The sequence below is a fragment of the Nycticebus coucang genome, chromosome 9 (assembly GCF_027406575.1).
Source record: "Nycticebus coucang isolate mNycCou1 chromosome 9, mNycCou1.pri, whole genome shotgun sequence".
Taxonomy (NCBI): Eukaryota; Metazoa; Chordata; class Mammalia; order Primates; family Lorisidae; genus Nycticebus; species Nycticebus coucang.
Genome location: NC_069788.1, coordinates 55,427,906 through 55,443,780, shown reverse-complemented (window position 1 = coordinate 55,443,780; position 15,875 = coordinate 55,427,906). Strand labels below are relative to the sequence as shown.

Sequence of the window (15,875 nt, the reverse complement as noted above, 5' to 3'; positions counted from 1 at the left end):
CTGCTCTGTTGGGGTAGAGGGTCACCAAACGATGGGGCTGGGTTAGAGGAGGAACACTGGGTTAGAAGAAGAACACTTTATGGTCAGGAGAAGTTGAATAGAATGTACAAGAGGTGGAGAGGGCCGCCTTTCTCTTTTAATCGCCACAAAGGGGTTCGCTAAGGCTAAAGAGGGTCCTTTCATGGCTGAGCCCTGACCTGGGCTGCAGCTTCTCAAATTGTTGCTATCAAAATATGACATGATTCTGTCCAAACTGTTCTTCCGCGCGCCTCATTCATGGTCTTCTCTTTAAATGGGGTTATTATCTTAGTAGGGAAAAAAAATGTTCCACCTCTGGAATTACGTTGTTTTCTGTGTTCTCAGAGATTTTATCCTCCCTTCTCAACCATGCTGTCTTTGGCACGCCAGCCAGCGTATGTACTGGCTGGCCAGAGCGGAGCGCTTGAGGGTCTGGTGGGTGTTCTGCCACTAACACGGAAGAATTTTGGTCTGCAGATCAGCACAGACTGGGTGAGTCTCACACCGCTTGATTGCCTCCACCTCCTCAGCAGCTTTCTGATACTGCTCGGGGTGACTTTGCAGACCTCTGAGCTCCTCTCCTCCGGTCCAGCCAGCTGCTCTTTGTAGCACTCGGTCTTCCTTAATAGACTTTAGGAAGCACTTGTAATATATTTTCAGAGAGGCAGGGAGCATAAAAGATTTCTTTTTTTTTTTTTTTTTTGTAGAGACAGAATCTCACTGTACCGCCCTCGGTAGAGTGCCGTGGCATCACACAGCTCACAGCAACCTCTAACTCCTGGGCTTAGGCGATTCTCTTGCCTCAGCCTCCCGAGCAGCTGGGACTACAGGCGCCCGCCACAACGCCCGGCTATTTTTTGGTTGCAGTTTGGCCGGGGCCGGGTTTGAACCCGCCACCCTCGGCATATGGGGCCGGCGCCCTACACACTGAGCCAATCTAAACTCGGTCTTTCAGCACTCGGTCTTTCGCTTCCAGCTGCTTAGCCAGGGGCTTTGCTTGGTGCGCTCCGGCTCGGTATCCCCTCGTGAAGGATGGCCCTGGGTAACTGCTCGTTGGCAGCGGCCCTCTCTCAGCGCAGATCTGTGCTTTAGTCGCTTCTGGTTCTCAGCTTCCTTCCTGGCCTGCGCCAACGCCAGCTCTTCTGCTGCTCTTCTTCTCCACTCTTCGTCGGAGACTGCGACACCGTCAGAGCCAGAATACCGCGGAGACTTGGAACCGGCTGCAGAGGATTCCTTCATTCCATCAATCACAGTTTCCGAAAGCCGGATGCTCTTCACCACAGTGACGTTCTCGGGCTTGTCTGCCTGGAAGGGGACCCTGCGGGCGCTGGCGTCCCGCCCATGGTTCCCGCAGAGACCTAGTACCTCGCGGGGACCCACCGCACGCACGTGTGTGGAGGCGCAGGGTTACTCCCTGCACAGCGGGAGCAAGGCCACCCACTTCCGAATTTCTATCAAAGACTTTTCGTGTGAGTCAGGGAGGGGACATTATAGGGACTGTCAAGCAGAGTACCCCAAACAGTACATAATACATAATTCGCCCCTATAGTTACCACACGGGGAAAATGGGGAATGGTAGCTCATGTACCTTTATTTACAAAATATTCATTACAAAATTCTACAAAGAGATGGTCAACTCATATTCTGAACATAACCAAGCACCAGAAATACTACCACACTAGCGGCCAACAGGAGTGGATTTCTTTTCAAATTATATCTGGAAATTGGACAATTATAAAGCACTCTCATAGAAATTGTTTTGATCCTCCCTGAGCCTAAACTTGCCCTATTTCACAGCAACTTTCTTTTGGGCTTTGAAGAGAAGTTATATAGCACTTCTTGATTAAAAAAAAATAATAACAGCAAAAACCCTTTATACTGTAATTGTTTAGAAATCTTATATGCTCCCTGCCTCTCTGAAAATATATTACAAGTGCTTCCTAAAGTCTATTAAGGTGATTACTTCTAAGTGGGAAAAGTCTATTTTTTCTCTTGACATCTAGATTTACACATTAAAAACTGTAAGATGATAACATGGGCTTTTTAAAAATTTTAATTTTGTGTTTCTTAGTCTTATCTATTTCTTTATCCCCAATTCCTAAACACATATATACTTTTCTCCTTTTAATGCAAAGGGCTGGTATGTGTGTATATGGTAATCTCTTTTTAGAAAAAGAAGACATCCAAGCCCTACATTCAGGCCTTATACTCTTAGCCGTCACCACCACCTCTACTAATAAGCATTATTATGCTTTCATCCCATTATTTCCATTAGACTTTTCTAGCACAGCTATTTTAGTAGTCATCAAATGAAGCCACATCTGGTCAGCTCAACTTTAAGAAATGCAAGATTATGGTGCTGAATTACCAATGTGGCCAATTTTGGTAAGATGATAACATTAGTTAAAAGGCTTATAATCCTTTAAAATATCCAAGTCTGGAACAAAATTTATTATTACAATGACACTACAATTCAGGGCAAAAAAAAAAAATGCTGCTATGACAGATCTGTAATGAATAAATGAAAAGCAATGTGCTTTTTGGTATAATCTCCTTTGAAGCAAGCATTAAATTATTAAAGATGTTTCCAGTGTATACATCAATCAAATCATCCCCAGAAGGAACACTGAGTTTTACACCCATACACACACACACACACACACACACACAAATAGAATCCATACATACCATGGTTAGGGTCTGCAAAGAAGGAAGACAGCAGTCCCTTTACACAGGGTGGGTATTCAGGGTGGGAAGGAGCCATTATTCCTTCAGATAACAAAAAAATACATGGTGCACAGGAGGAGTAAGCTGCACCTTCCTTCAATCACCTCCACTCCTCTCTCACTGTAGAAAAACCACTAGAGAAGAATCGGGTACCCCTCACACAACTCAGGACTAACACCAACCCCTGCAACTTCCCTTCCATCTGTTGGATCTGCCACACATACTAACCATCCTCACTCTTAGCTACGTTTATTCTTTGCTTCCAAGTTTCCTGGCATGCATTTCACACAGCTATTTACCATCCAACAGCTTTTTTTTGTTTGTTTATGTTTCTGAACTGCTATTCACTTGAAAAAATTACACAAATGTACCTACAAGAGCTACTCAACAAAGATGACTTCCACGAAGTAGTGCTTATACTGAAGTAACATATGACTTTGCCTTTAGTTGGAATGACAGGTTGGCCATAGCCAGGTATGGGTATGACAATGCCAGACATTTAGGGAGCATATTATGCTTCTCAAAGCATGTTCGCTTAGAGTTTCTCATTTCATCTTCCCAATCTCTAAGCAGACATGATTATCCCCATCATAGAATGGAACACTGAGACACAGGAAAAGTCAAGCAACTTACCAAGGGTTACGTGACATGGTCAGTGGTGCCAATGTCTTTCATTAGCATCATTAAAAAGAAATATATGTGTGTGTGTGTGTGTGTGTGTGTGTATACACACACACACACATATATATATATTTGTATTGAAGGACAGTGGCCATAGTGGTTTAAAAACTGGTTACCATGATGACCAGGCACATAGCCAAGGCCCGCCCTTAATAGTGGCTAATGGACCAATGAGGCAGAGGGGACTGGCTGGGCAGAGCTGGGTTCCATGTCTCTGCTTCTCCCTCCACTCATCGTGTTTCTTACAGACATAGATTTCAGAAGCTGACTCCACTCCCTGAATATCATCCTTTTGATAGGTCAAGCAGTATCAAGTCAGAGATAAACCCATTTTCTCACTTTTTTGAGCTGAATTGTGTTCCTCTGATTCATATGTTGAAGTCCTAACCCCCAGTACTTGAGAATGTGAATATATTTGGAGAGGGGGTGTTTAAAGAGGTGGTTAAATTAAAATGAAGTCAGCAGGGTGTGCCCTAATCCATTGTGACTGATGTCCTTAGGAGAGAAGGACACAGACCCACTCGGAGGGAAGTCCACGTGAGGACAGGGAGAAGGCAAGAGGCCTCTGAGGAAACCAACCCTACCAAGACCTTGATCTCCGACTTCCAGCCTCCAGAACCGGGAGAATATAAATTTTTGTTGTTTTAAGCCATCCAGTCTGTAGTAATTTGTCATGGCAGCCCCAGTAAACTACACTAACAAAGTCCTGGCCCCCCAAGCCATACCCATTCACATTCTTCTCTCTTCCTTCTCCCTTCCTCCACATCTCCCCTTAAATAAATAGGAAATCAGGTTCCTCAAAGGCAAGAGGGCTGGCTGACTGCAGCAAGGAAGGAAGGGAAAACCCATCCCTTCCCAGACTCAAGTTTAGAGTGGGGAGGATCTTCTGTGAAAGAAAATGGTATGCTCCTGACCCACCCACCCACGCCATACTGTTACGCATGTGGCCCCCGAGGCCTTTACCCAGACCTCTGTGCCTTCCCCATCATTAGACCCTCCTTCTCCAGGACACTGTCCTGGCTCCCTCAGTAGGCAGCGATCACTCCCTACCTGGACACTCATAATGCTTGCTAACGCCTTTCAGTATACACTCTGTTCCCAGGATGCAGTTATTCTCTATATGGAATATGAAAATAGTGAACATAAACCGCTATCAAGTAGATCCCCCCAAATAGTGGAATGATCATGCAATAATGGGGAAATAGCAGCCTTGGAATATGAAACCTTCCAGAAGTTTCTTGAGTCAAGATTTTCTCTTACTGATCTTTGTTCTCATCATCACAGATTAGTGTTGTTGTCTTAAATCAAATGCAAATGTGCCTGCGACAGATAAAAGTCAGCAATGTGCCTTTGGGAGAGTGCTGACGATGAGGAAGAGGCTCCGGGCACCTGGGACTAGGCTCTACACACCCATAGGCATACTCACATTTAAACTGACCTCACAACAATTATTCAAGGATAATATTATTATTAGCCCAACTTGCTGATTAAAGAAAACAAACGTGAAGCGAGAGAGTTAGGTAAAACTGCCAAAATCCCATAGTCGTGACAGAAGGATTTGAATTCTTATTTGACCACGAGATTGCAATAACTAAAATACTTTCTCGATATAGTGAATATACAGAGCCAAAGCATATCCCCAATTCAATATAATGCCCAATAGTTGCCTCCAGCCTTACGTCTTCTAAGTTAGTGCCTCCCCATCACCTAGGACACTGATTTTCAACCCGTGTGCCGTGAGACAATCTTAGGTGCACCATGAAAATTTTTAAAGATCATTAATAAAATTATTTTCAAAAGAAGTTCAAAGCACAGCAAGTATAGTCTTTTTTTACTCTTTTTTTGATCAACATAATGTAAATGTGCTGTGGAAGTTTAACTATAGGTGCAAGTGTGCCGTGAGATAAAAAAAAGGTTGAAAAATGCTGACCTTGGACCTTGTTAAATGCAGATTCTGAGTCAGAAGGTCTGAACCTCTGTGCCTCTGTCATCTCCAGGGACACTGACACTGCAGGTCCCTAGACACTGTGCGCGATAAGGCTCTAAACCGCATATAACGAAATACGGTCATAAATACGCCACCTCAAAAAAAGCATTTTTGGTTAAAAGTTATAATTGTAATAATGCCTTGAATTGATGCCTGCTTAAATGAAGGTTGCATTTACTCAATCTACTGAAATCTGGGAGAAATGGAAAGACTGACAGCTAACAGGATGATTTTTGGCCATAAAGAGAGTGCGAAGGGATTTAGTCTAATAACATCACCATGCCACTATTTATTAAGAGCCATGTGATAAAAAAGAAACCTATCATGGTAAAACGAGTAAGTCGGGAAAATATTTTTACCTATGCTCAAAATCTTCTCTTGTGATATTGAGAACAAGTTCCAGTCCATTTTAACTAAAATGTAAGAGAACTGGTTTTCAAGTAGAAAATTGTTTCGCCAAGGAGTATATACATCCTGAAATTTTGGGAATAGCTCATGCTTATGAGTAATTATGTAATACTATACTCTATATAAAGCACAATTCTTATGTTTCATTGGGGTTGAAAAAGGGTACTCATTATATGCTAAAATACATATTAAACTGATGAACGTAATGGGATAAGGATGATCACAGAAGTCATTTAAACTTAGATGATTCCAGCCTCATTGCCTCTCTGGCACCCACCCAGAATTCAGCTAGATTAACAAACATATTACACATATATGTACAATTACAGATTATGCATACCCTTAAAGAGGTTTTCACAAGAAAGTCTGAGGTTTTACCTTTTAAAAATCACATTATTTATTATAAGTAATTGCTCTTAATATTTGTTATTAGAAAAGCTGTACCAGATTTTTCTCCTCAACATGACACCAGCGTTGGCATTTTGAGTGCAGTTTGCCTGAGTTTGCCTCCATGCATATCTTGCTATTTATTTTGTAACTGACATTCTGAGAAAATGGTTGATTTGTATGGCAAGGCAGAAAAGGTCTGGTAGTTATTATCGCTGGCTACATCTTAGCAGGGACGGCTCAGGGGAAATCGTAAGTATTCCAGTTTTCTAGAGAATATGCATGCAGTTACTAAGGTTAACTCAGGATTCCTGAGTGGCAAGGAGAAAGAAGATGGGATATGGAAATCATATGGAAATAAGCCACAAAATATTGAAAGCATCAATTACTTGGAAGGTATTTCCACAGACAGATAGGGCTACCCAAATGACTTACACTTTAAACTCACATCATACCTCTGACAGTAACAGCAGCACCAAAAATTAGAAATGGGGAAAGGTATCTAAACAGAGACCACAGTTAATGTCCAGCCCACTTGAGAAGGAAATGTTGATATTTCTTATATTTACATCAGAAATCCTAAGGGTTACATTTCAATGTTTAATACCTTTGCTATCTGAAATAATAGTACGTTAGAATTTTCTAGTCAAGATACTTAACCTAGCCATACAATGCTCCTGCCCATTCCCACCCTCTCAGTTCTCTCTCCCTAAAATAAATGAGGCTTAGAAATTAGAGATCAAAACCCATAAAAATGAAAATATACTTTAGGTGTCCATTTTTTCCACATAACGTTTGCTACATTTGAAATTTGGAAAAGTGTGTGGATTTGTTTTAGGTTTTGGAGTAGAAGGAATTCTTGGATTTTATGGCAGAATTCAAGCATAGATGTTGAAAGCATAAAAGTTATCACACTTTTTTTTATTTCTGTTCCCATGGAAACGAAAATCATCTTCTACCCAAGTTGAATGAGGTGTTTTGAAATAATCAGTTTCAATTTTTTATGATAGCAAAGTACCACTTCTTGTTTTCAGCTTTCAGAGGCTTACTTTCACAGAAAAAAAAAAAGATTTAGATATGGTTCAAAGGCACAAAGGCCTATAAAAAAGGGCGGCCCTGTTCAGAGACATGACCCTGTAAGTACCAAAGCAGAGTGAAGAGCTGGCCAGCCATCTGCCAGAAGCTGGCTCACCAGGACCATTCAAGTCTCACAAATTCCTGTGACATCATATGAGAATATGTATTAGATTTAAGATTTGTATTTAGGTGGCACGAGAATATTTAGTTATCATTATAAAATAAAATTCCCACTAAATTTTCTCACTTTATAGATCAATATCCATTTTCTTTCATTTACATCAAAAATCCCTGAGGGCTACATTTTACGTTTAGCACCATTTCTGTCAATTAAACACAAATCTACAAATATGATGGCATAAAAAACCTTATTGATGATACCCAGAGAGATGAAGAACTCCAATGATCCTCATCCTAACTCTTCCAGCTGTGTGTGATGTTTGTAACACCAAGTATGAACAGGATTCATTTAGACACTGAATTGGATGCCAAGCCCCTGGACCCCTATGCTGACATCACCCCACTCCCCCAAAACAGGATGTAGAGACAATGGCTTTCCCCACGGTGGGGCTTCACTTCTCCAAAGGCAAAGGAGGTTTAGACCAGGTTCCCTTCTGCTTCTGAACATTTTATAATTCTGTTTATTCAACACATTTCACTGAAGTAGATCTGGGGAGTCTAGTCAAAGGAAGCAGCCTCCTTTGTCCTCTGTGTAGTTTATTGTATATTAAAAAAATACAAATAGGCTCTTCATCTTGCTTGCCTTTCACAAGAGAAGCTGCAAATGACTACAGTTCACTGTAATAAGAAGCAGGTAGAGTCAGTAGTGAGACCAAGCATAGAGAACAGACCATGACCATGGGTGTATTCATGTTTCAGGCCTTTATATTTTAGAGGTTATCAGCTCTGGGCTGCAGATTCTTTAAAACAGCATTATATTGTAGATGTGTAGACCAATAGCCACACACTCAAATGACCCTGGGGGATAAGCCAAAAACAAGTATATGATTGAAGACAAGGTGTTAAGACACTAGGGAGTGCTGTGGCCTGTGGCAAACTGAAGGATACAGGGCTCACTAAAAGATGCAGATATTACAAACCCTGTGCCAGTCAAAGAAGATTCTCTCATAGGGAATCTGGTCACAGCTGCCATTTGCTATCACTGGGGTAGATTCTATGAAGATAGCTTAGTTTTCCTCTGATGGATTACTATGAAAGTGAATTTTGGTTAAATACAGGAGATTGAGCGAACATTTTTTTTCTTAGCTCCCTTCTGATGTCCCTTTAAAGCTTTAGTAAAGGCAATTTTTTTTTTTTTTGAGACAGAGCCTCAAGCTGTTGCCCTGGGTAGAGTGCTGTGGCATCATAGCTCACAGCAACTTCAAACTCCTGGACTCAAGGGAGTCTCCCGTCTCTGCCTCCCAAGTAGCTGGGACTACAGGCACCTGCCACAACGCCCGGCTATTTTTTGGTTGCAGCCATCATTGTTGTTTGGCGGGCCCGGGATGGATTCGAACCCGCCAGCTCAGATGTATGTGGCTTGGCGACCAGCCCACGAGCAATACTTACAGATACACATCTCTGGATGTGTCTGCACGGGCCAAGAGGAAAGTAACAGTTCTGGCTGAGCTGGGAGATGGCTTGGTAACAGATACAAAGAAAATAAAGCAAAAAAAAAAAATGTTTTTCAATAGACAAGTACTAACCTAGGGAAGAAGAAAAAATTTTACACAAGAAAGGAAATGTAACTAGAGAACACTAAACGGTTCAGCTAATAATAATGCTTACAGATTAATCCACAGATTAAATTTAACTATTAGGATGTAGCCAAAAGTATTATAAAATTACAGTGAAAAGAATAAAGAGGGGAAAGGCCTACATGTGTGTTTGTGTGCACGTGCCTTGTTTTTGATGAGGGAGAGGGTTGGGTAAGACTTCTAAACAATCACCTTCTATAGTCATTACATAGAAAACAATATCTAAATCCGAAAAATAAAATCAAAAGATTCATTTCATCACACTTTGAGATACCAATTAAAAGGACTGCCATTATTTTATGTACCTCTAAAAATAAAAGAATTTCTTAAATCCAAGTAAACTATGACATGCCATCACTTGTAAAAATCAAGAACCTCAGAGGCATTAAAATGGGGGGTGGCGGTTTATCTTAGAACTGTAGCAGTGCATTCCATAAGAAATAGCTAAATTAGTTCAAATCAGTTACCTCCAGGAACAGAAATTGAGATGGGGAGTGGGCTACTATTTTTATTATAATCCTTGTTGAACTGGTTGACTTTTAAAAATATTATGTGTAATAAATAAGTTATAAAAGAGTATATATCACAACTCCAATTAAAAAATTTTTTTTCACTGCTCCAATGTTCATGATACTGGCTTAAATGTCCTTTAATGAAACCACTTATCATAAAAATGTTTTGCAGTTCTCATTATTTTACTACTTGAAATCAACTACAAACTGATGGAAAAAGCAATAAAACAATCCCAAACCATTCTAAAGTTATGACCCTCATTTTCTGCTCTCTTCTGTCAAATGAAAACAAACCCAAAATACAATTGCTTATTTGATATTTTTATAGTTATTTGCCTGTGTTTCTGAGATGGTGGATTCTCTTGCCTGATCCTTAATCACTAGGGGCTGTTTACTTAACTAAACTGGAGCAGGCTCATTTATTGGCTCCTCTGCTTAGAAAAACAACACTTTTTAAATGGCACACAGGCCATCAGTGTCAGGGTGTACTCACAGGTATTTGCCAACCAGGCCCTTGCTCCACTGCTGATGGCCAGCCTCACATGGATTCGGAATGTGCATGCAAAAAGCAAGTAATTTTTAAAAGACCACTTTATTCTTATTAGATCTAAATTCTCCCTTAGGAAAAGATCTTTGTTCTGGTCTCCCCAAATACACTTTAAAAATGTGAACATTCTTTAGTTTCTTCATGGGTTTGGAAGTAGTACGAGGTCCATCATCATTAGTCTGTAACTAATGAAAACAGTCTGGCCTTGGAACAGAGCTGAGTCTCAGCTGGCGTTAGTCTACACTGCTCTATAACACACATACTTGTGAATACACCTGCATGCACGCATGCTACACCCATGCTACATGGTTCCAGTAGAAGCTATCAAGACTTTGAAATGTCTGAAGTTGTCACTACCAGCAAGAGAACATGTGAGCCTGCCACAGTTTGGTGGATGTTGGCAGAAGACACGAGACTGTGCCAGAAACAAATGAGTATAAAATGGGGATGATAAGACCTAAATTACAAGGCTGTCTTCACAATTATATGAGATACAAGTGCCGAGTCCAGTGCCTGGGACTCAGTAAGCTATTATTTAATTCACGTCACCATTGGAGCATGTCCTCAGAGTTGTTCTTACTATAATAGAGCAAAGGCAACTAATTTCTAATTTAAACTAATTTCTCCACACCCCTACTTAGTTTCTTAGTTTTTCATGATATTGATGACATACTGCTTAGGATGTAGCGCAATGGTCACAAGACCACAGAGAGAATGGCTCTAACACCTGACTCTCTAAGCACCTCATGCCAGTTAAAGGAACCACAACACAATCCCAACTCTATCACTGAAAGAATCAAAGAACAAAACAATTCTGACCTTTTGTTGCCTAGTTTTATCTCCTTCAAGGTGATGTCACTTTGTTGATACCGCCCAGGTGTTACCAACCTGTTTGCCAGTGTCTCTTTGCATCCTTGCATTTTACTAAACTAGCGCTCACAAGTCAAATAAGAAGTCAAGCTCTGCAAACACAAACCCAAGGCTGCTCCAGGATTATCAGGGATCAGTTCTCCCTCCTACCTCTCCCCCACCATGATCATCGAACTTACAAGTACAGAAATACCTCGTATGGATTTGCAGGTTGTTAAATACATGATTAACAGAGATATTTAAGCACTATGATTTTCTCTTAATATTTGGCATTTTGACTTTAGAATATAAATTAGTCTTGATTTCTGCAGCAACTCAGTGTTGTATATACATGATGATTACTCTTCTTTGTCTTAAAGTATAATATTTAATTATAGCTTCACAGAAGACTTAAAATTCCATTTTCCCTCAGAAAAAAATACCTATAACTGGAGTTTATTCAAATGTATTAGTTATGGCTAATCCTGGATAGTAAATTGGATTTTTGAAATCTGCGTGATTTTTAGCACATTAGGCTTTTCATCAGGAAGGTGACACTTGCAGAAAATGACTATGGAATAATCAGGCAGCAATTTCACTGCCACACTGTGAAGACAAATACAGTTGAAAGATCATCTATGGAATTTGCGGGGTTGTGAAATTTGCTTTTAGAAAAGGAAATATCACGTAATAGCCAGAGGACAAGTGGCGATTCCTACTGATTTCTCCCGTTTCCTGGAGTCTGGGCTTATCATTCCCTCCTCTCTAAATTCCAATCCTCCACTGAGAACTGTAAGAAAGCTTGTTGAATTCTATTAAGAAAACATGACTGACTTTTCTTTCTTGCATCATTTAGCCGGAATTAACATGACGGAGTCCTTTCTATAAGCACACATAAGTGTGCACATGCACACACACAGGCGCCCCTAACCGGGGAACACTGGCCTGAGAAAAAAAATCAATACACAGATGGCAAATATTTGAGTTGCATTTATATAAGGGGTTTCTTTATGGAAAACAAATTGCAACCACAACAATTTCAAGGACCCTAAAGGAGAGAAGGAATTTCTAAATGGAGAAGGAATTTTTTTTTCCTGGATCAAAAACCCCAAACCAATAATGTTTTTTGTATCAAACTTTCTTCTTCTTATACCTAACTCTTCAATGCCATTTATCAAGATATATAATTTTCTACATTTAAAATAAGACTCAGTTCAAATAGCTATTCTTTGTAATAATACTAGGGAGAACCGAAGGGTGTTTTTTGTTACATTTTTAAGTTGAACCAGACGCATCGCATCTGACAAGGTTTAACTAATGTGGGTACAGGAACAATATGTAGCAGATAACACAAACTTGAAAGAAAAACAGGAATAATTGCTTTATAAATATTTTTAAAGGCATGGAGAGTACCTGATCCACTGGAACCTCAACCTGAGTGTCTTCATCTTCATGGACTTCTGCTGCCCCCCGTGTTTCAGACCTCTCTGCTCCAGCTTTGAAAACGCCTTCATCTGGTGAGACAAGCACACAGTGAAAATCAAAATCCAATTGTGACATCTTGTGGCTAAATGCTGAAATTACAATCAAATACCTATTGATTATTTTTTAATAGGTATTTTGGTTCCCTTTTCAGTGATAGGATTTTTATAACCCCATTCCCTGCCCTACCTCGCAATTCTTCTACATGATACAGCAGAATAAACAGCTCTTGAGAAACTTCTGTTCACATTTGGGCTATTGATTCAGTTAACAGCCTAGACGCATTGAAATGGGAGGAACTTCACAACTATATCTCAGTTCTCCCCTCCTCCCCGTGAAACAATGATGATGCTTGGTTCTTTAAAATACTACTTTCAGAAATTTTCCTGACCCAAAATAATGCTATAGATTCAAAGTTATGTATGGTAATAATTGTCTCTATTTAGAGTATTATAATCATACGTATTTTTTTTAACACAACAGAATCATAAAACTGACTTTCCACATCTTACAAAAAGATATGATTCTATTTACTATGCATATTTCCATGAGATTTTTCACAACCTATGACTTTAAATCCGTGACTATAAAATGTAACCTACATCTCCAAGACTTTAGGTTAAACTCTTTTGACTTGCTTTCCTCTGGAAAGCAATAGGAGTTGTTCTCCATATTTGAAGTAGTTTTAATGTCTCCCCTCAGCCTTCCCTTCTCTAGGCCAAGTAATCAGAGAATCACAGAACCATTTGTTATTCTGTCTATCTACTTGCCTCAAGATAGGTGTTAGTGCTTCAGCCATCCTCACGGATGTTTTCTCTGTCCAATTTTTAAGGTTCTCCAGGGTTGGAGATTTTACCTCCTTCCCTGGTAATCTATGACAGTATTTGATTACCCATAAAGTCTAGAAAATATGTTTTTTTCCTTTCATCTTAAAACTCAGTTTCTCTGATGGAAGCTTATTTCCAACAGCACAAGTATTTAATACATCTCACATAATATTTTAGATTGTTAAAGTTATGAAGTCGCTCTTAATTGTAAAATATATTTTCACATTTGTTGAGGACTGAATATATGTAAGGCACAATAAAATACAATGGGACAGCGTGAGATGTGAATAAGATGTGGGCTGTTCTCTCAAGTTGTTTACAGTACAATGAGGAGACAGTTAAAATGCACCACCAATAAGGCCCACTGAGGTTAGTACTATAATGGGTCAGGACCAAAGAAGAGTGTTATAGAAGCTGAGAAGATACACCCAGGTGAGGAAGGAAAGAAGGAAGGAAGAAAGGAAAGAATGAAGGAAGGAAGGAAGCCAGGGAGAGAAGGAGGGAGGGAGAGAGGGAGCCCAGGAGGGAGAGAAGGAGAGAATGAGGGAGAGGCGGAGGGGAGGAAATTAGGTGTGCTTAACATTCATTTCACCCTCTGAAATTACCATAGAAGACAACAATCATAATCAGATGCTGGACTCAGTAGACTAGGTATGACTTTGTACATGACTTTTGGGATGATATTTTTGCATCCAAATGTAGCACTTCCTTACAAACAGACTACAAAGAAAAATCTATAGATAGCAAAGGAATATAGCCTTAATTCTGACATTCAATGAAATGTTTAACTGTGTCTAAGCAGAGCCATGAATTGTTTGCAGATGTGTTTTAGAATAGGCATTCCACCACAGAAGAAAAATACAATCAATAATAACAAATAAAGTAAAATTGAAAGGGCACCGGAATGGAAAATGGCAACCATAAGGATATAAAACAGCAAAGAGACAAATCAGCAAAGCTCAACACTGTGCTCTGTGACACAAAGAGAGAATACAAAGATAAAAATGTTTGCCTTGGGTGTAGCAGGAGGATTTTGTCCATCAGTGAACTGAGATTTTTTTTAAGCCATCTCCATTAGCAGCACAGGGCAAGAAATGAAGATCAGAAAGGAATTGACAGGAATAAATAGTGACCAAAACAAAAAAAAGACAACAGCTAGAAAGTGATTTTGTGATAGGAGAAAGACTATTAGGGTTTCAAGTTTTACTATATTTTTTTACTGTATTTTAGAGAATATTTTTTAAAGCATTTTGATTATAAATTGTTTATACAAGGCATTTTAGAAAACTTAGAAGATGAAGAAAATAAATGCCCTCTGACTCATGGCCCAGAGACAGCCAACTCATATTTTGACGACTCTTCTCCTCTGTGTCTTTCTATCAAAGACACACTCATCTAACTGGGATCTTATTGTCCATACATACAATTTTAAAAGTGGTTTTTTTTATTTTAAAATTATATCATGAACATTCCCCATGCCACCCAATGTTACTTGAAAACATAATAAATTGCTGGATGTGATGGTCCCATACTTTAATTAATGAACAATACTAAATAATGAAAAATAGGAATTTCTGATGAATAAGGTAGGCTTTACTCATTTGATTATTATTAAATATGCATTATGACCCACAGTGTAATAGTCACTCTGGGTAACAGGAAAGGGCTGCCCTGTGAGGACTCAGCATCTTGTGGAAAAAGATCACAGAGCCACAGGCTGTTTATCGTTCCACGTTCAGACCCCTGTAGCCACTTTCCTGTCCCATGAATCCTTGCTGTCCAGGAGTAAGCGTGGTGCACTGCACACAGCAGTCTTCAGTTAGTGTTATTGAAATAGAAAATGAAAAACAAGTCCCCTGGGTCACCTCTTCCTCCTGTACTGATGCCCTCTGCTCTATGCAGACAGCGCCGGGGCAAGTGAGAGCCGGACGCACACTGGGTGACTCTGTGCCTCGCTGAGGAAAAATAACTAAACGTGGGCAAAGGAGATCCTAAGAAGCCGAGAGGCAGAATGCCATCATATGCATTCTTTGTGCAACCTTGCTGAGGAGCACAAGAAGAAGCACCCAGATGCTTCAGTCAACTTCTCAGAATTTTCTAAGAAGTGCTCAGAGAGGGGGAAGACCATGTCTGCTAAAGAGAAAGGAAAATTTGAAGACATGGCAAAGGCGGGCAAGACCCGTTATGAAAGAGAAATGAAAACCTATATCCCTCCTAAAGGGGAAACCAAAAAGAAGTTCAAGGATCCCAATGCACCCAAGAGGCCTCCTTCGGCCTTTTTCTTGTTCTGTTCTGAGTATCACCCCAAGATCAAAGGAGAACATCCCGGCCTATCCATTGGTGATGTTGCAAAGAAGCTGGGGGAGATGTGGAATAACACTGCTGCGGAGGACAAGCAGCCTGATGAAAAGAAGGCTGCAAAGCTGAAGGAAAAATACAAAAAGGATATTGCTGCAGACCGAGCTAAAGGAAAGCCTGATGCAGCGAAAAAGGGAGTCGTCAAGCCTGAAAAAAGCAAGAAAAAGAAGGAAGAGGAGGAAGATGAGGAGGACAAAGAGGACGAAGAGGATGAAGAAGATGAAGAAGATGAAGATGATGAAGAAGAAAATGATGATG

At 40.1% G+C, this 15,875-nt stretch overlaps 1 protein-coding gene and 1 pseudogene across 1 annotated transcript in view; both read right to left on the bottom strand.

Moving 5' to 3' along the window:
• The window catches only part of DCDC2 (doublecortin domain containing 2), a 212,660-nt gene that overhangs the window by 9,844 nt on the left and 186,941 nt on the right, over nucleotides 1-15,875 (bottom strand). The window contains exon 9 of the mRNA XM_053601709.1: nucleotides 12,364-12,464. Within this exon, the coding sequence (XP_053457684.1) occupies nucleotides 12,364-12,464 (101 nt within the window). The remainder of the gene's footprint in view (nucleotides 1-12,363; nucleotides 12,465-15,875) is intronic.
• LOC128593784 (MICOS complex subunit MIC19-like) lies at nucleotides 369-12,245 on the bottom strand (annotated as a pseudogene).